General features: G+C 38.8%; 1 protein-coding gene across 4 annotated transcripts in view; it reads right to left on the reverse strand.

Annotated features, from left to right (window-relative positions):
• The window catches only part of DISP1 (dispatched RND transporter family member 1), a 100751-nt gene that overhangs the window by 52257 nt on the left and 27254 nt on the right, over positions 1–21240 (reverse strand). For all 4 annotated transcript variants that reach the window (XM_087828875.1, XM_016221175.2, XM_087828876.1 and 1 more), the window contains exons 2-3: positions 15957–16021; positions 13929–13991 (exon numbers count right to left, since the gene is read on the reverse strand). Coding sequence is in view for 1 of the 4 variants with exons in the window: in XM_016221175.2 (XP_016076661.2) it covers positions 13929–13974 (46 nt within the window). In the remaining 3 variants the exon portion in view is untranslated. The remainder of the gene's footprint in view (positions 1–13928; positions 13992–15956; positions 16022–21240) is intronic.

Raw genomic sequence — 21240 nt, forward strand, 5'->3', positions numbered from 1 at the left:
AGCATTTGGTCCAAGCACTGCCTTGGCCAAAGAACACCTTGAAGATGGGCAATCAGTTATATTGATTACAAAGCAGCAACAACAAAACAAGCTTCCACAGTCATCGATCAGAGCTCCAAGTTATGCTAACAACAGGATCTCACCAAGGCCACCTCTTTCTTCAAAGGAAACAAAAAGAGCTATGCATCACAATCTATTCGAAGTATCCAGTATTTAGATGAGGCAATGGTCCGTCGCCGAAAGTGCCCAATACTACTGTACAATAAAGGGTGGAAAAACAGAGTCAGAGAAATGAAACTAGCACGTTCTCTGTTCTGTTCCTAAGTTAAAGCATCTGTTTGGCTTAGTCACCCAACAGTCTTTGCTTTCTTGGACATCTCAGTCAAGGACCAGGAATTCCTATGGACTCTCCTGAGTACCCTCAGGCCCCATTCCCTTCACAGGGCACCGTCGGCACAGCCCTCGGACACAGCGGAGGAACAGTATGCATCCCTGCTGCCACCCCTATGGGATCTTAGGCAACCAGAGCTCGCCCCTCGCCTGCCAAGTGGAATGCCTCAGTAATAACACCGCCCACACCCTGCCGGCTTTGCACGGAGTCAAATCCAGCACCAGGATCAAGCTCGGGACCTCTATGTAAAAACACGTAGAACTGTCACAAATCTCTAACATAATCCCTGAGTTGGCATAAAGCTGAAATGCACCTTTTACGTAGATCAGAGCAGCACACCTTTTGGAAAGAACTGCTTTTGCTAATCTGTGATTCTGTCTGCAACAGTGGTTGCTGTCGATGCTGGCACACTGGCCACTGGTACCCGAAGGCAGTGCCCAGGACAACTACAGCTGAGCTCGGGTTTTATAAAGTCTTGATACTGTCGAAGACTAAAGTTGTCAAGATCTCTCAGCAAATCTACTAAGATGGGGGCAGTGTTTATTGTCTTATTCTCACAGTGGTAACTAACTCTGTAGCCTTCTCGGGGGGGCAAGTGGAAAAAAGCGGGGGTAGGTGAGAAGAGAGAACAAGGAGGGAAGATCCTGGTAGCCACGTAGTCTTGTCTCTGAGGGCAAAGGCCCTTGAGCTGGTCAAATAAAACCCTTGAATCCAAATTAATAATCATGTGCAGACCTCACCAGGCCACAAGAAAGAATTTTTTCTGATTCTGAACTTCAAAGCATAAAACTAATATATCCCATTGGTGTAATATATTTTGAAAGGCAATTAAATTTGTATATAGCGATACTCTGGATTCTGGATTCTGGTACTTTGCTTGGAAAGTTCAACTGTGGAGTTGCACAAGTCTCCCTAAAAGAGTGTTTATTTTTTTAAAGTTGCTTTTAAAAATTTAAATCCTGGTCCCTTTGATCAAGACTAACTTCAAATAGAGGAGCAAGGAATTTTATAACAGCCAAAGATTTTAATGATTTCCCTTGGATCACCTGGCATCAGAGTAAGTCTATACTGGCTCGGAGAAGGGAAACATGTAATAGTATTATTTATACAAGCAGAACTTACCCTTTTTTTTAGAATGTTTTTTAAGAAATGAACTACTCCCACTTTCAAGAACAAATCTGGGAACAAGTTATCTCCACTTGGCCCTGGAGTGTACCAATCATACAGAAGGGAGGTGTTTAAATCTCAGAATTTATGAGTTACCCCAAAGATGAATGCCAATAAGAGGGTCCTATTGTATTTTTCATCTCTTCTCTTGCGGAAGGTTTAATGCTAACAACTTGTGACTTTTTTTAAAGACTAAAGGTTAAACAGTAAAAGCACAGGGAAGGAGGAAAAGGAAGCTACCAGGGCAGCATCTTATTGCTAAGCAAATAAAAGAATACAATTCGAGTAAGTTAATATTTTATGAACCAACTTCTTTTCCAAATAAAGTAACTTGCAAGTTCATATTATAGATAATATGGCTCTTAATAGTAACATCCCCACTCTATATTTACACACCCAAACGAGTAGTTTGATATAGGAAACCTAATTATTTTATCCACAAAAAATAAACGTAGCCCATCAATTTATTGTCTTAATTCTTTAATGTCTTACGAAATGAGTCAGTCTTAATTTTATACTTCATTTCTAACCATTTCGTAGGTAAACCTTTGAAGAGAATACAAGTGACCCCTAAGAACCAAAGAGATAGGGTGAGAGCAATCCTTTCGCAACGTCGAAATAAATCTCTTTAATCTACTCAGTTCCAGTCACTATTTTTCACTTTACTCCAAAACTTTCAAGTACAGTTGCAGGTTTTTTAAGTGCTTTTTAAAAAAAACACACAAAAAAACTAAAACAACAACATTCCTGCTGTAAAAATACAGTCGTTCAGGTTGAGTCCTGCAGATCACCTGGGATCTATCTCAAGGTCACATCTCTGCGCAGGGCGCCCCGCTCCGGGCCTGTCCCCACCGCCTCCTACGTCAGCGCTCAGGCTTGAAAGCACGTGCCCATCACTCTGCTATTTTTCCAGCTCACATTCTTCAGTGAAACGTAAAATAACCAAACAGGTTCAACAAAAGTTTAGGGAAGCTTATGGATACAGTGTGATTGCCTTTTATTTCTCGGCTGTCTGGGCCCTGAGAACCCACCCCAGTTAACTGTGAGTCAACTCCCTGTAATTAGCTTTCTGAAATCCCTCCCAGAAGAGTTTGACAAGTGAGGAAATGAAGGCAAACGGGGATAAAAGGGACAAAAGGAGAAAAAGGAAGTGACAGGCAGAAGGTACAGGGAACGCGGGAAGCAGGCACAGTACCAATATGATAAATTTAAGACAAACGCAGCAAACAATGGGGCAGAAGCTAAAGCAATCAGAGGGGAAAACAGGAAACAGGCGAGAGTGCACAAAATCCAGCCCTGAAAATAGGTGAGGCGGGGGAGTTTTAGGTGGTTTCCCTAACAGAGTAGTAATCTTGGTCTCGAACAACTCCCTGGGAGAAAATCCACAAACGGAGACAACTGCAACACAGCACACGCCCGCAGAGCTCTTAGCAGGCGGGATGGAGCCCTCCTGCACCCTGCAGCTCTGGAGATGCCAGCTTCGTTTTTTATTCTAACCCACAACATCCATTATAATTCTGGGCACAGGAACTTGCTGAAAGCACATCAGTAAGATCTTATGAGAAACAAGGGATCCCAGGGACATGAGTCAGTGTCCTCTGGCCCATGAACCCTGTTGCTCAGTTCACGCCTCCCTTGCAGCAAGGAGCCGGCTCCATCTCCCGTCTCCTGCCAGGCTCCCCAGAAGCTCTTGAGCAACTCCCCGCTCCGGGGCAGGAGCTCGGCAGGCTCACACTCCCGGTCCTACAGGGCACAGCTTTCTATTTCTGATCATGTTGTGGCCTTTGAGATCTTTGTCTTGACTCTGAGGCCGGCTGTGTGACTTCTGTTCTCTTACATTCTGTCACTGCCACAGGGAGTGCCAAGAGCCGAGCAGGAGGCTCTTGTATCTGGTCTGCACCTGAGTGTCCAGCCTGGTGCCTAATAAGGAACAGGTTTTTGATAAATAATTTGCACAAGTACAAGTAAATGTACACATATGCCCTGGCTGGGTGGCTCAGTTGGCTGGAGCATGGTCCTGTGCACCAAAAGGTGGGAGGTTCGATTCCTGGTCAGGGCACATACCTGGGTGGCAGGATCGATCCCCAGTAGATCCCTAGTTGGGGGAGGCAGCCGATTGATGTTTCTCTCTCCCTTCCTCTCTCTCCAAAATATCAATGAAAACATATCCTCGGGTGAGGATTGGGAAAAAAAAAGTAATTGCTAGTAATTACAAGCTGATGCTTGGTATTTTCTCCAGAGAGATAGAAACTAAAATATTTGAGGGCAGGAAATAAACCTTCCATCTTGATATTTCTGGAGTTTAACAGAACACACAGTAGGTGCTCAGAAGTTACACAAAAGGATGAAACCACTCACTGCCTGTGAAATATTTCAGACACAATAGTTTTACAGATAACACTACAGCAATACACGCTTGGTGATAACATTTTACTCACGCTTTTGAATAAAATATTTTTAAAAATCCTCCAAATCCTATGAGTACATTTTAAAAAGTGCTTTTACCCATGCTTAGCTAATTTTTAAATAATATTTGTTCATATTCTAGTGCAAATCTGAATGAAGTCATACATGTTATCCAAAACCAATAACCCCATGGAATAAATGGCATTATTAATGATAAAGGACACTTTCACACAGACCCAATTAAGTAATTTTATAATTTTATTAGAGCATGACAGAAGAGTCCGCGTAAGTGCAATAAAGTTTAATGGAAACTCAGTCTGGTACTCAGAGTAGGCATTATACGCAATGGAAGCATAAATTATAAATACGAAATAATCTCATAAGTCTCTATTTCCTCAGAAATTAGCCAACACACGCTTATGATGAAATGTATGAGTTCAGAGTTTGCAGATAGCTATGGCGACGCTATATATTGTTTATACAGTCTGCACTTGAAAAATGAAGCTATTCTTTAATTAGCTATTTCTAAGCCAAAGTTAATGGTTGTTTGAAAATGAGGCTCATTACACGATTCTGTAATGTACTTTGTAATAACTAACATTAGCACACAGCTGTACAAACATATTTACCATGACATAGTCTCCCACCACAGGTGTGTATTTTCCACCCTGAGCATTACTAACATGTATCTGAGACCGGCTTGATTTAGTATTAACACTGAAGGGAAGAAATATTTCTTAAATTATTTAACTACTTGTAAAATAAAATGTTAACCCAACAGAACTCTTAATATGTCATAATTCATCTTATTTTTGCATTTTTATGCTCCAACTTGTTCCCAAAAAAGGGGTTTATGGTAGCTTCTTAATTCCTTTTTTATTTTAAGATATATTAATAATACAATATTCATCTGGAAAGCCAATAAAATCAGTCTCAAAATAAATTATATGACTTTCATTTACCAGCAAACATCACTTACAGTCATGACTATATTTTATGTTTTTCTAGTAACACAGTAAAATATAGCTTAGGAAGGTAAACTATTCCAATAGTATAATCAAGTGAGTAGAAATCACTTTATTAGGTAACACACAACTCCCTGAATAAGCTAAAGATAAATTATCCTTTCTAATTTTAATATAAAGTATATTAAGAGAAAAGGTTTCAGAATGAACTTTTAGCCTCTTCTGAACACCAAGAATAGTAATAGGTTAAATGATACTGCAAAAGTCTACAAATATGTTAGTATATAATTAGCATCTATGGTACAGTTCAGAACAAATGGCTTAGTAATGACTCAGGACATGAAAGATCAAAGGCTGGTGATCTCTTAAGAGCAGAGCTTTATTAGGGAGCTCACACAAATGCATTTTCTATCTACCAAATAACTCAGACTTCGATCTTGGAGATGACTTTTTGGTTTTGGAAGAATAAAACAGATTAAAAACCTCACACTGGCAGGTAATCGAACACCTTCTATGTTTCGAGTGATTTCTGAAGATGCCTAAACCTTTCCATAAAGCACATGAGAGTATTTTTCAGCTCCTCCTGATTATGAAAAGGTACAAGCAGACTACTGTTCTTTCTTTCCTACAACAGGGACCTGAGTTGTAGGAGTGCACAGCACATATACTAGGTTTTATTTGACCTAAATACAAACACTGAAGCAGACAAGGATCATAAAAAATGTATATAAGCACAAAATCAATGTTTATTCACTCAACTGCCTCTTTCTGAGGCACCGCCCAAACAAGACATTAGCTCGCAGGTCCCCTCCCCAGCTTCTGAGCAAACATCTCAGAGCCTGGGAATGTCCTTGGTGTCTGATAAGGCAAAGATTTAGAGTAATAATGGTCAGTATACTTGGAAGACAATGTCAAATATTTCTGGTATCGAGACTTTGACAGGAATGTCGTGTTTAGAGAGACATGCCTAGACGCTGGATGTCCCCAAACAGCTTTAAGGAGTTAAGATTGACTTTGGAAGTCGATAAGAATCCCCTTGGGAAAACAGCCTGGCACCTTATTTACACGGTTCATGGCAGTCTTTCCAGGTAAGAAATCACGGCTGCTTTCCTGGGAGATGGCAAAGGAAGAATCTCAAGACATTTCGGGGGACCTCAAGAACTTGAGGAATCCACCCAAAGTCTGACGGCAACTGTGTGGCTTGGTTTCTCCACCTTGAGAGGCTAATTAAAGCTCAACCTGGAGATTCCAGCAAAGCAGACTGCAGAGAGCCTATATGATCCATTACTAATCTTGTTATGTTTATGCAAATATCCAAACTGAAACTGGACTTAATGCACTAATAAACTGGTCTTAATTTAGCTCTTTGATAAAAATAAGGGTAATTTCACAGGGGAAACCTGTGTTCCCATAGAATCTATAATACACAGTTGTGGACATTAGACTCTAGTCCAGTTAATTGTCTTCAAGCTTTTATTTTCCACCTATAAACTGAACTGGATCTTGAATTTTTCATCACCAGAGATGTTACTTGTTGGTCGGGGCAAACAACATCCGAAATCTGGGCCAGCCAGACTTGGGGCACCCCAGTATCCTTACCTGGAGTATATACTCCCTTTCATCGTGACTCTTGTTGTCCTAACGTTTGCCCCAATAATATTAAGATTTATAACACAATCCCTCAGAAAGTGACCAGGACTTTACAACCAGGAGGATTTAACCAGAAAGCTTATGTTTTTTCTCAAAGAACATGGCCAGTGAAAATCAGATGGCAACAATTCACCTGCAGGACATCAAGACACAAAGCAGAAGGAAAAACTGACGGGAAAAATGCACAACTCACTGTGAAGCCTTAAGATGTACGTGGAAGAAGACAGATTCTTCTGATGCAGATTAGATATGGAATATTTTTTTGAAAGCAAATCCAAAATGAACATGCTCATGTTTTTAAGGCATATGTAGGTTAACTAAGACACCAAGTACTTTAGCCTCTGAAAATACAGAAAAGTAAATATAATAAAACTGGTACGTATTTTAAAAATATAAAACACTCAAGTGAAAGTGAAAGCTGTAGATGTTAAGAACTGTTTCCCTGAGGGAATGGGGCCTACCTCATTATTTCTGGATTTAACCAGACTATTAAGTGCAAAATTAAATTATTCATGACAGGCTCACTGAATTGCCTCCTAGAAAGTTTAATAAAGCACCCTAGAAACATAGAACAACTCCTCATAAATTTACCTGGCAAATGCTTTTTTAAAAAATATACAAAATGAGATGCTAACAATATTTTAATTATATTTTTTAAAATGTCATCATGTTCTTATTTTAAAACTTAACTGCAGTATAATTTACACTCAATAAAATTTTCAGATTTTAAGCATACAGTTCAATGAGTTTTGGCAAATGGACGAATACATGCCAATCAAGATAAAGGGTATTTCCATCACCACACAAGGTTTTCCTGTACCCCTCTGTAGCCAATCTCCCCAATGTACTCTAGGTACCTGATGACTGACTTTCTATATTTACAGATTACTTTGGTCTGTTTTAGAACTTTGTATAAGGAACCATATAATATGTAGTCCTTTGTACCAAGTCTCTTTTATTCAACATATGCCTGTGAGATTCATCCACAGTTGCATGTATCAGTCTTCATTTAAAAAAATTTTTTTTTTTAGATTTTTAAAAATTGGTTTTGAGAGAGGGAGAGAAACACCAATGTGAGAGTAAAACATGCATCGGCTGCCTCCTGCAAGGCCCCCACATTCATTTTTATTGCTGAGGAGTCTGTACTGCATTGAATGACTACACCACAACTGTTTATCCATTCCCCCTACTGATAGATATTTAGGTCGCTTTCAGTTTTTGTCTGTTCTGAATAAAGCTGATCTGAACATTCATGAGTAAGTTTGTGGGCATATGTTTCTATTTCTTTGGGATATATATGTAAGCATGGAATTGCTAGGTCATAAGGTTCCTCAATGTTTACTAAGAAACACCCTATTCTGCAGTGGTTATGCCATTTTACACTCTCATTAGAAATGTTCCACTTGTTCTGCCTTCTCTCCAACACTTGTTATTCTCAGTCTCTTTAATTTTAGTCAGTCTGGTGGTTGTAAGTGGTATCTCAATATAGGCTTGAAACAACTGAAGTGTCTTTTCAAGTCTTTTTCCATATGTTAAAAAATTGTTTATTTCATCATTGTGTTGTAAAAGTTCTTTAAACATTCTAAATATAAGACCTTTGTCAGACATTGTGTTACAAATACTTAGTCCTATTTTGTGCCTCACTTTTTCATTTTTTAAATGGTATCTTTTGAAGAGGAAAAATGTGCTATTTTCTTGAGGTCCAATTTATCAAAACATTGTTTTATCCTATGAATACTGCTTTTCCCCCCCTATGAAATTGCTATGGTTTGAATGTTTGTGTCCCCCCAAAATTCAGTAACATTAGGAGGTAGGGCCTTTAGGAGTTGATAAATCATGCGGGCAGAGCCCTCATGAATGGGATTAGTGCCCTTATAACATTTGGATCTCTTAGCAAGGTTAATAGCATTACACAGAATCCATGTCCAAATCCCCAATTTAAGAATTTATTTTGCTGTCAAGACTTGTTATTTCTTGAAACACCACTTATGGAATCATACAAAGTATACTATGTGAATAAACTTATTAATGCTTTTTTTTTTTTCAAGAATGAATCACTATGAGCAGTAGACAGGGCCAAGGAATACACACTAATATACGGCAACAGCCACAAGCAAGAGTGATCGTGGACCCTTCTCTCCTACACGCTCCTATCCAGGGTTCCAGAAATATCCATCCTAACCTGCTCTTGCTTTGGACGTGATATCAATGAATTCTTGTGAGTCAGCAACCTCTGCCTTGACTGCCGGAGAATTAAAATACACTCCCTGTTTCTCCATCAAGTGGGATTTGTAAAAAGGAAGCAAATCCCACACTTCTCTTGGGTCTCTTCATCTCCCTACCCCACCCCCCTCCCGCCCCCATTGAGTTTTCTGCCAACAAAAGAACTCAAAAGGCTCAGGTCTCAGCTAGGACTGATCTCCAGGTGATTTCATGGAAGAGACAAAACTTTTCCTTACTTTCTTCGTTAAGGTTTCTGCTCTGAAACAGCAAAATGGAAAAGGCTTAAAAAAGTTTCGTTCCAGATCATCAAAAATGAAAACTGTCTTCCTTGGCATTTGGTAAGACAAGTACTTAATTGCTGAAGTAACAGTAGCGACATTAAGAAATTTTTAAAAATTTTCACCCATTAACCCATGTCTTTAACATAATAGATATTTTCCTTTTTTCTGTTTCTTGTAGCCTTTGTCCAAAGCACATAAGTTTCACGTAGTTGTAATAATATACGGCTATGATTGGAGAAAAACAGTACATGGGGGAAAATGATAAACCAACAAAAAGCTTACATTTGGAAGCAAACCGGTGTCACAAACGAGACAGTGTCCCAAGTGCTACTGTTCGCATTGTAAGAAAATCTCTAGAAAGAGTCTCTTAAGGAACTGTGGAAAAGCTCTTATTTGGGGAAAACAGATTCCCTACCATCAATCAGTTCAACAGACAAGACATATGGGGTAACTGGATACTCAACCAAAACCTGGCTTTCAAGGGATTAAACATCAATTTATTTAATACTCGCTTACTTAGATTTTAAGGGCATTTTCTTCCCTCGTTCTTAACTTAAAAATTCTTGACCTCAGAAAGGATCCCTAGACACTTTCCTAAAATATATCACAACCAGAAATACAAAACCTACACTACTCAAAATATAAAATATATTTATTAAAAATCAGAATCTCAGAAAAAAGTATTTATTTTAAATGTTTCAAGTTAAAAACAAGTAAACTAAGAAATCTCTTATAAGTCTTTCAAATAGGAAAAAAAAAACATACAGAAAACTGAATATTACCCGTTACTCAAGATAAGGTTGTCACAAAAATAACCAAAAAAAAAGATCTTAAACTTTTCATAGCTCTGATAAAAGTTAGTGCTGTTGATGTCTAGGAAGATTTAGTTACTCTCTCCCAGTTTGGGAGAAAATAAGGATTATTCAAACCCTTCTGGATTGTCTGTTATCTTCCATGTGCAGCTGCATTTATTCTGTTATCAGATTACATTCTGATAAAAACACAGAGAAACTCAAAATTTAAAAGACACTCTCATTAGAATTTTATCATTTTATACTGCCCGCAGCATGCCCTTGCTCCAGAAAAAAAAAATTTACCACAAGTAGAACTTATAACGCTTTTCATTCAATAAAAATAGCTCTGAAAGTTTTACTTTTAAAAATTCTTTACTTCTTAAGATTGACTTGTCCAACACATATAATAGCTTGAAAGTCTTACATTTTAGTTTGTTCGGTACATATGTGTACACATGTACGCAGGGACTCGCCCCATCTCAGTCATGTCCATGGAGTAGCCAGCCTATGTTTCACACGGGTTGCTCATTATGAGTGGCTAGTGCATCTAAAATAAAAAATTACTAGAGGGCCCTTCTCTCTAGTCATTACTAGAGGGCACACCCGTCACTTGGAAGGGAATGGCGGAAACTCAACCTGGGCCATGTTGGGACTATTCTGGGTGATTCTATAGGCCTAAACCGTCTTCTAGAAGGGAAGCTGGTATGAAATGCCAACTTGCTCCTCACATTCAGGCAAAGCCACTTTGCAAATCCGCCCAAAATGGTGAACTCCTTAAAGTTTCATAATCATTATTTCAGGGTTTTGTAGCCAAGGACCCAGGAGAGTCGAAATCTGAACCCATGATTAGTGACTCAGATTAGTGACTGAAACGATCAAATGATGACGGGTCAGCAGTGCCAGTGCTCTGTTATTATGACCTCTAACCCCGTTCCAACCTGTTACATTAGAACAAAAGCTCTTTCTATTCTTAACGAGATCATTATTTTGAACATAAAAATATTAAAAACAAAACGGATGTGATATTTGTAAATAATAAAGCAAAGAAAACCATCAAGAAAATGAAAAGGCACCTACTATTTACAAATCATATATCTGCTAAGGGGATAATATCCAAAGTATATAAAGAACTCTTACAACTCAATAGTAAAAACATAATCTGATTAAAAATGGGCAGAGCATCTGATTTTTCCAAAGAAGACATACCAATGGCCAGCAGGTACATGAAAGGATGAATGTAAATCAAAACTTAATGAGATATCACCTGTTAAAATGGCTATTAAATTTTAAAACAATATGCTATCTATAAATAATTACCTAGTTCAGGAAACGATCATGCTCGAAACTAACAAGTATTCTGACTATGAACCGAAGAGTAATGGGAGCAGAAGACACCTTGACAAGTTTCTTTTCATGTCCACCGCCTGAGAAATGCCCAGATGCTCTGGCTACGATCAGAAGGATGACAAGCAGCCGGGAAAACAAGGGCTTGGAGCTCAGGCATTCAAACAAGTATTTCAAAAATGTGCCTCTCTTAACAAGCAACACCTGAAGGTGTGCGAGGGCAACACACACCAGCTTGCAGCTCCGTTTCCCATTAACCTGGCATCCCAGAGGAAACCTGATAATGTGCTATCTCTGAAATGGGTCCTCCGGCTTCTGGGACTTTCCCCCCGCTCCAAATCCTTTTAAGAAGATCTCAACCACACGCTTTGCGTTTATGGATAGTTGTGCATTTAGCAATAAACTGGTCCTTCCCAGAAATGTCTGCAGTTAAACAGCCGGTGCTCAAAGAATTCAGAGACGCCCTCCATGGGCCTGGAAATCCCCATAAGGAACCGTTTTGAACAGCCGACCCCCTGCCTTCAGGTAAACCAGATGAACTCCAACCGATCTCTCTGGAACCTCTACGCAGACATGATGTTTCCAATCACTTGTAGCTATTCTCAAGTCCCTTTGGGCAAAGGCCTTTTCTTTCTAGGTTTTCTAGGTCAAATGATTGGCCCTGTGTTAGCAAAGATCACCTTGAGTCTCTCTGTTTCAAAGGCAACGCAACCTACGATGGTCTCTCAAAGCAGTTTGACACCAAAGTACACGCCAGCTTCCTCTGCCTTTGGGACTGACAGGGGGAGTCCGTGGAGTAGGGGCTTCAAAGAGCTGGCCCCCGCCAGCCACAATGTGTCTCCTATACTGTTAACCCTCTTTACACAGGTATTAGCCACCAGAGCAATCTCAACTTCTCCATACGGTCCCTGGAGAGAGCTTTGTCTGACAATAGTGTGACTGCTTTGTTGGCTTTTCCAATGGAATTTTAAGACCCCATAGTAGGTGCTCAATAAACATGTTTGAATGCATGAATGCCTGAATCTAAGAGCAGACAGACTCTCAGGCATGGTAGCTGCTCCTGTCATCAGGGGTGTTGCCTAATAAACCTGAGAATATTGTTCAGCTCCTACGTCCGGTGCCCTCTCATTATTCAGACTCTCCAAGGCTGAGGAGAAACAGAAAAGGGACTTGGGTATCAGCTCGGTGCCCTGAGGTGCAGAGGTAACACTGAAAGGTCTTTCTCCACAACCCCTGTTCCCCCCAAAGCTGTTATCATCAGCCCTCAATTATTTTTCAAAAGAAAGGCATCTTCTCTGTGCCACATGGCAGCAGAATCACAATTTTCTTCCACCTTCATGAGCAAAGTAATCCATGCCCCCAATTTGGAATGTAAATTATAGAAATGTATTTCCAGACCAAGAAACTAGGTACATTCAAACACACACAAATTAGAAATTGTAAAAAGGCAGATGAAGGAAATGATATATTAAAGTAAGTATTCTATTTATTTCTTAATGGTTCAAAAATTATTTCACTGAAATGATTTTATTAATTATTAATATGTTAATATAGTGAGAACAGTGTTATACATGGGTTTTTAAAAATCTTGATTTAACCCTTTGTGGTAAAGTGATTTGCAAGTCTGGTTCTAGTTTCAGTTTCTTCAGGTACTTAGTTTTAGTGGCTGTCACACTGCGGGGGGGGAAACTCTCATAAATAATAAGTGGATCCGAATGAAAGGAGACATCTTCAGCTCTTATCAAGACATTTGTTTTTCAATTCCACCCATTAGCTGCCAGAGGTCTGTCCTCTCCTCCTGTGTTAATTGAAAATGTTTAAATGCTATGAAGGGGTGACGTCAGCAGCTAACACCTCAAGGTACTGTGTGCACAGAGTGAAGATGGTCACTCATAACAGGCTCATATTAATAAATTGAAGAACTGGGACCCAAAGCCAGCAAAGTATGATTTCAAAGCCAATGCAACAAACCCGTGTTTCTCAGTGTGACCACAACCGGCTGCATCTGCTCGGAGCTCGTTAGAAGTGTTGGTTCTCAGGCCCTGCTCCAGTCCTGCTGACTCTGCATCTGCTTTTTACCGAGATCCCCAGATGACGTGTAGACGCATTAAAATTACGAAGCACTGTTCCAAAACATTTACATGTATAATAAAAACCATTTAATAATGTCTACTATCTGAGAACACTGAATACCTGTCTACAAGCCCTCATGACTGGAGAATTCAACATCACATGGTCTGATATCCAGGCATTATTAAAAGCCTGAAATGACTTCTATTTGAGAGAGACACATAACTATCTATTTCTCCAGATTTTTTTTTTACCATGATGGTTTACATGAGAGATACATACACAGTCTACATTCATGAGGCTTTCTAAGGAAAAGCTTCTACAAAATCATGATTATGATCGTCTTAACCTCTTATATTGCACATCACTATAAGAAATGGTCATTGCAATTTCTGCAAAAAAAGCCCCCTAAAATGTGAACTACTCAAAGGCATGAACCATATGTTACATAGAGCAACACCATTATTTGCTAAACAGATACAGGAAAGAATGAAAACAGCGATCACCTGGGGTCTCACGTCGGGTGGGCACTGGGATAGACACCACATGCACATTTCTATATCCTGACAATAATTCTTAGAAGTAGGAGTCAGAAGGAAGCTCAAAGAGGGAAAGTAATTTACTCAACATTACACACCTGATAGGAAACTGGAGGTAAATTCAGGTCTGACTTCAACGCCCATGAGCTAGGCCAGTGGCTCTGAAAACAGAGGAACATCAGAATCATCTGGAGAACTTGTAAAACATCTTCCCACTTCTCTGAGTGTCCCTTATTGTCTGGCTCTGACTCTTAGAATCACGGTCCATACACTCACACAAGAAACAAATAAATAAAACTCCAAACTGAACAAAAACAGTAACAGATGATCCTGAATGTATCATAAATAACATGAGCATATTGAAGGGGGTGGAGAAGGAAAGAACCCTAATAAGCATGGGATGGCACTGTTTTGACTAAAGAAAAAACCATACACAAATATTATATTTGGGTTAGTACATTTATTTGTCATGGGGAACAGGCTAGCAATTCTGAAACTACATTGTGTCAAGGTTTCTCAACCTTGGGCTACTAACTCTTTCTTGTGGGGGCTGTCCTATGCATTGGAAGACATTTAGGACAACCAAAAACATCTCCAGACATTGCCAAAAATGTCCTCTGGGAGACGAAACTGCCTCCAGTTAGAGCCATTGCTTTATATGTCTACTAGGTTTGAACAAGTAAGTATGATTTCAAAGCCATATTATATACTGTAGACATATTATATGTCTATATAATAATATATTATAGACAACGTGAGCCAGGTTATTTCCTTCACACTGGAGAAAAAAATTACAAATAAAAAAGGGGGGAATGTTAGAAAGCACCCTGTTGGATTTGAGTCAGAGGTAAGTACTCATGGTATTTTAGATAGATAATAGATAGATGATGATAGATAGATATTGAAACAAGTATATGTGTGTGTGTAGATACGTTAGCATGTATCTGTATATATCCTAGCTCTATCCACTGAAAGGGCCTAGAAGCAATGACACCCCAGCAGCAAGGAGCACATCCAGCACCCAGACCTTGGTTTCTAAATACCCCTTTCCAAGAAAAGAAACCAGGGCTCCTTGGAGCTCTAGGGCTGTTGCAGGGAAATATAAGATGAGCCTGGGATATCTTATGATGTCTCAAAGTATAGTAGTGCTAAAAAAATAAAAAATAAAAAATAAAAATGGAAAGGAGACAAAAGGCTGAAACAGTTTGACCAACATAATAATGGTATTGAATTAAAACCCACAGAATAAAATAAATATTCATGAGGCCAGACTGATGTAAGTAAGGGGCAGTTCTTTCTTACAGTAGCTTTCCCATTATTGAATGTACTAGAAATTAGGCAAATCCTATAGTCATAATTGTTGCAATGAGAGCCACTATGGTTCCAACAAGAGCCACTATGATTCTATGAGAAACAGGATATTTGCATAGTCATTGAACTGCTAATGGCTCTTGACTGCAACAATTATCACTGTGCTATGTGCCCAATGGTGATTTTTTATGAGAAACGGGATATTTGCGAAGTATCTCCCCACAAGATACTTATTCAACACGAAGGGGAAAATATTAACTTTACGGAGTAAAAAATTGAGCAGACACCTTAACATCAAAGTCAAGGTCAAAGGTAACATCACCAATAAGACACAGTGACCTCACAGACACCGATCTGATGCACTGACAAGGGCACAGCCTCCCTTCTGGAGTGTTCCTGCCAGAACTGCATAACCTCAATGTAAGCATGAAACATCAAACATACCCAAAGCGAGGGGCATTTTACCAAAAAACTGAAAAGCACTCTTTGAAATTGTTACGGTTATGAAAGAAAGACTGAGACACCATCGCAGATCTTGAAAGAGAGTGCAAAAACCTGACAATTTAGTACAATGTGAGTTCCCGGGTTGGATTCTGGGCCACAGAAAGGATGGAAGTAGGAAAACTGGTGGAATTTAAATAAGGCTTATAGATTCATTAATATCATTATAACAATGTTCGTTTCCTTATTTTAATATGCTTCCAGGGAAACTTTAGAAGCATATACATATCTTAAAATGCAATAGCAAGATCCAAAACTCTTTTTAATTCACAATAGCAGGCATCTAATAAATGTTTTCTGATGCTATTTCCTACCCGAAATATCCTGCTCCTCTAGGAGGTCGAGAGATGCTCCAGCCATTTCCACTCTTTTTAGGCTCCTAATATATAGAAAAGGGGGGAAAAGCCAAAATAGTTAGAATAATTTATAGTACATTTTATAGTTTAATGTTTTTAACACAGAGGCAAAAAACCCATACAACTGTACATACAATTTAATTGGGGATAATATTAAAATTTTAAATTTAAGACCCTCCATGAACGTAAGGCCCGAGCTAAATGACCTGCCAGCTCCATCCCATTAGAAGCCCCAAATGCTCTCTCACTGTCTAGCTTCACTCTACCCTCTCCCAAAATTAGTAAGCTAAAGCCATGATTTCCTTTGACCTGACAATCGTCGAATTTTCCTTTAGAGCTATAATCATAGTAGGTACCAGAATTCTTCATGAAGGGTTAATTTTGATATTTGCATTTGAAAAGCTACTACGGAAATTTAGTTGCCTCTAAGTTACATGTCTCAAAATGTAGAAAAAATCAAGAAGAGAATAAAATCTATTTTTCTTTATAGTTGTCTCATTGTGTATAATTCATTTTGTTCTTTTATAACCTCAATCAACTAATCCTTAAAGTTATCATGAGCTTTTAGATCAGATGGCCATGGTTTCTACAAGATTTCCCAGCTCCTCAGAGAGAAAGGATTCCCTTGTTAAAATGTAGTGCTTGAGCCCTAGCCGGTGTTGCTCAGTGGTTAGAGCACTGGCCCGAGGACTGACGGGTCCCAGGTTTGATTCCAGCCAAGGGCATGAACCTCGGTTGCAGGCTCCATCCCCAGCCCTGGTCCAGGAATGTGTGGGAGGCAGCCAATCAATGTGTGTCTCTCACATCGATATTTCTCTCTTTCTCTCTTTCTCCCTCCCCCTCTCTCTCTCTCTCTCTCTCCCTCCCTCCCCCTCCCCCCCCCCCCACATACACAGTCTCTGAAAAGCAATGGGGAAAATATCCTCCCGTGAGGATTTAAAAAAAAAAAAAGTAGTGCTTGAATGGGGTCTTGGTTACAATCTCATGGTCTTCAAAAAGTATTAACTTGGTGCTACTTTAATGAAAAAATAAAAGCTTGCCACAAGAGCAACTGATTGTAAATAACACACAGACCTTAACTAAGAAACGGGTTAGTATTTTGTTTTCTCAATCCCAAATACACTCAAATTATTACTGGCATTTTTCTTACGTTGTAAATTGGCTCTTTTTATATTTATAATGAAAAACTGCTTTGTTAGTACTATGTGAAACCTATGATTAAGAAACTCCCAGTAAATATTTACATTCAAAAATATTTTTTCTTTTATTAGTACCTGTGATTTAAAACAAACAAACAACCTCTTAGGGCCTAAGGCCTCCTTAATGTTGGAAAATTACAGGAGCATTTACATTTATTTGGAATTACTGAATGCTCAGAGCCTTAGAACTTACAAAAATTCACAAAATGCAGAGAATTTATTTTGTCCCCTTTTTAAAAGAAAACCGTAATTACACTAAGCAATTCATTCCTTGGCAAAAGAAGGTTTGAGTCTTAATTAAATCAAAGGCATTGTGAGAATTTATTAGTCTTGGTTTCACATGGAAACAATATTCATCTTTCATTGGTGAATATACTAGTATAATCAATTTACTGCTAAATACAAAAGATTTCTGAAATAAACTAAGATGAAAATGTTTAATATTTGAAAAGTCTGATCTGAAGGAAAGCACTCTAAAAATTATGTCCAAGATGTTCCTTTCTGTATAGGTGTTACTGCTGAAGAACTGGAAGGTCTTAGAAACGACTGGAGTTGAGCTAATCAGTAGCCACAGAATCTGTATTTTTCTTCTACGACTTCACTGTTTTAAGTTCCTTTAAAAAGAATCATAAATACTCAAAGCTACAGATTGATCTGAATTTCTGTTTATGAGATCTCTTTAATAACAAGTGATAGATGCTTCCTATAACAATTAAACAGTATAATGATAAAGAGTTAATAATTCTTCTAAATCCCACTCCATGAGATAATTAATGCTAACAATTATCTCACTCCATGAGATAATTAATGCCGAGTTTTTCCTCCATGCTCATTCAGCTACATATGAACATGTCATATATAAATATATATGAAAGATGACTACATCGCATGTGGGTTCTGTTTCTGGGATGCTGTATTTCTCCAAGAAGGCACTGAGTTATCATGAAACACAACAGGGGGCTCTTAAGCGAAAATTCAAACAGAAACAAGAACAGAACTTTGGCTAAAAGTAGAGACATTTTTAGAAATCTGGCAAATACACCTGCCTCTACTAGTTAATAGTGTGTGTGTGTGTGTGTGTGTGTGTGTGTGTGTGTGTGTGTGTGTAATTAGTAATACTAGGCTGATGCTACAGCAATAAAACAAAACAGGCAGCAGGGAATCTGGTATGATGCCACCACTCCCATAGTATTTTTTAAGTGACAACTTTGGGATTTTAGCTTTCTATGTCTATACTTAAAAGAGATGAAGCCATAAAACTTTGCTTTCAAAACTTTAATCTTGGAAAAAAAGATGATTTGTGTAAAGTGATACTTCTTTAGTTTTTTCTTTAAATAGGAAAGGCATTCGGACGGAAGTGCCTTTAAATGTCTTGGTTTTTCTATCTGTGTTAGAAGATGTGGACTCCTCGACTCCCCTGATAAACATGGGGGGAGCGGGGGAGCTATGTTGCAAGAAACTTCTTTCAAACAAAAATTAATTCCAAGCCAATTGTGTGAGCAAGTCTTACTGCACTTGACTTTGTTTTATGTTTAGTAAAAGACCTTGTTTCTTTGAATTCTGTATTAGAAGTTACAATGCATATGCCACATTGAACAACTTTAGGTAAATACAAAAAGCAAAAATTTTTAAGCACATTTCTAGGGATAAACTAAGAGTTTATGAGCAAGAAGCTGTTAGTTTTAATTACATCAGGGCGGAAAATAGAGCACATTTCCTGAGGTTTAAGGGGGGAAAAATCCACTTCAAGATGTAACATCATTAATGGCTGTCCCGAGTTGGAAATCTATAACCTTTGAGGGCATAGGTGAGTGAAACCCTACTGCTTTCCCCCAGATCACTCCCAAAGTTAAGAATATAATTTGGCAATGAGTCTGCAGGTTATCAGAAATTTCTAGTGACTGGCTCCTAAGTTATCTTCAAGCTTCCTTGTTTCGAGCAGCTTAATAATAAGCAGCAGGGACGTGGAAATTCTTTTTGCCTTGACGGCAGGGGGGATAGGAAGAGAATTCAGATGAAGACCATATTTCACATCGCCAGGGCTGACAAATGTGAAAAGTACCCGACAGACTCTGCTGGCTGAGATTTTTCTAATTAGAAATACTGAAAGCTTTTCAGTGGCGCCCATTTCCAAGGGTTTTTTTTTTAACAAAGCAGAAGGACTATTTTTCTTATGCTGCAATTTTATTTTTATTTATTACTTTTTCTTATTGCAAAAAGACTTCATATTCATTGAATAATTTATCTGGATTCATGATTTAAATAGTAAAAAAAAAAAACCACCATCAGAGTACTCACATGCAGTCACATTTCATCTGGTTTAAAAGTAAAAAATGAAGATATTAGAGAGAAGGGAACCATTGGTTCAACAGTTTTGTTCAACATCTGTGTCACACTAGGCATTGGTCACAGCAGTGAGGATATTTACAGTGATAACACCACGATTATTTTACTAATTCATTCATTTAAATCTCTAAAACATGCACTTATGCCTTAATGCCAAGGCTTGGACAAGGTACCAGGGATATAAAACAGTATCACACAGCCAAGCCTTTTCACTGCTGGAGATGGGAGTTATAAATATGGAGGACTGGAATGAATCCTGGGGTGCTGGATTTGAACTGGAATAATGACTTTGCACCCTTAATTTAGATACAGAACTTTAATCTAGACATAGATATAGACACAGACAAGACACACACACACACACACACACTTCCTAGCTCAGTCTCAGAGACCTGAGGCCTGAAAGCATCTAGAGCCAATGACAAGGCAGTGGCAATGACCATACCAGCACCAAGACCTTGATTTCAAACACCATGAAAAGGAATCGGGGCTCCTTAGAAAAAGGCTGAGTCCAGGTGTCCAAGGCCTGGGGCAAGGAAGGACCTGGAACCTCCTGTTACACCAGAAAGTAAGAAAGTCTCAAAGAATGGTGAACACGTATCAGAAGGATAGAGGAGCAGTTTGTAGGGGCTCCCACAGGACAAATCTAGAATCATTCCAGACTCAAAACAATGAAAGACAGGATGGAATATAACTCCTTGAATAAAATAAGAATCTATGAGTTCAAACTAATACAAATTAAAGGTAAAGACAAGAAAGACAGGAAGCTCTTCCTTAGAGCATGATGCCAACTAATAAATGTGGAAGAAGGCGTAATGTGTGCGGCAACTATGGGGTGAAAGTTGATGAGAAACAAGATTTTACAGTTTCAAAGTATCTCCCCACAATTCCATATTAACTACAAAGGAAAAACAGTAATTTTACAGTGGAGAAACCTGGCAGATGTAATTTAACCAAGTGAAAAATCAGTGGTATTTGTACACTGCTATCCTGTGCCTGCCGATGGGACCTACTGAGGACACAACCTCCCTTCTATGGCTTTCCTTCCAAACTACAAAACCTCAATCTAATCATGGCAAACTAATAACCAGACCTACAATCTAATAATTAGACAAACCCAAATTGAGGGCTCTTCTACAAAATAACTGACCTCTACTTGCCAAAATACGTTAAGGTCAAGAAAAAAAGAGAAAAGCTAAAGAACTATTCCAGATTAAGCGTGGCTAGTTAGACATGAATTGAAGTGGAATGTCTGATCCTGGACTGGATACTGGACTGAGAAAAAAACAGCTACGGAAGATATTATTCTTTTTATAACAAGGATTATGATCAGCGTAAAAGCATATCGTCCATCCACTTCAACATCCTGACCCAAAATGGCAAGTGGTATCAATGGGTATCTTGTGGCAGGAAGCAGACGCTTTCCATGACACCAACTTAAAAAAACTTAGGGGCAAATCCCTAAAACGTCCTTATTTTTCCTTAATACCCTATTACATGCCTGTCCTCCACTGTATTATGTCTATCACCAAGCTCAGATCTACACTGGCCCTGAAACAAAGCCTGGCTATGTCGCTGTTGGGAGGCCCACTGTCTCCAGTTGCTGGAATTCAGGCCCATTATCGCTGGCTTCTCATGGGAAAGAGGGAAACGCTGCCTTTAGGTCCTGAACAAGAAAATTAAAAACAGTAAGCAGC

Source organism: Miniopterus natalensis, chromosome 21 (assembly GCF_054644295.1).
Source record: "Miniopterus natalensis isolate mMinNat1 chromosome 21, mMinNat1.hap1, whole genome shotgun sequence".
Classification (NCBI taxonomy): Eukaryota; Metazoa; Chordata; class Mammalia; order Chiroptera; family Miniopteridae; genus Miniopterus; species Miniopterus natalensis.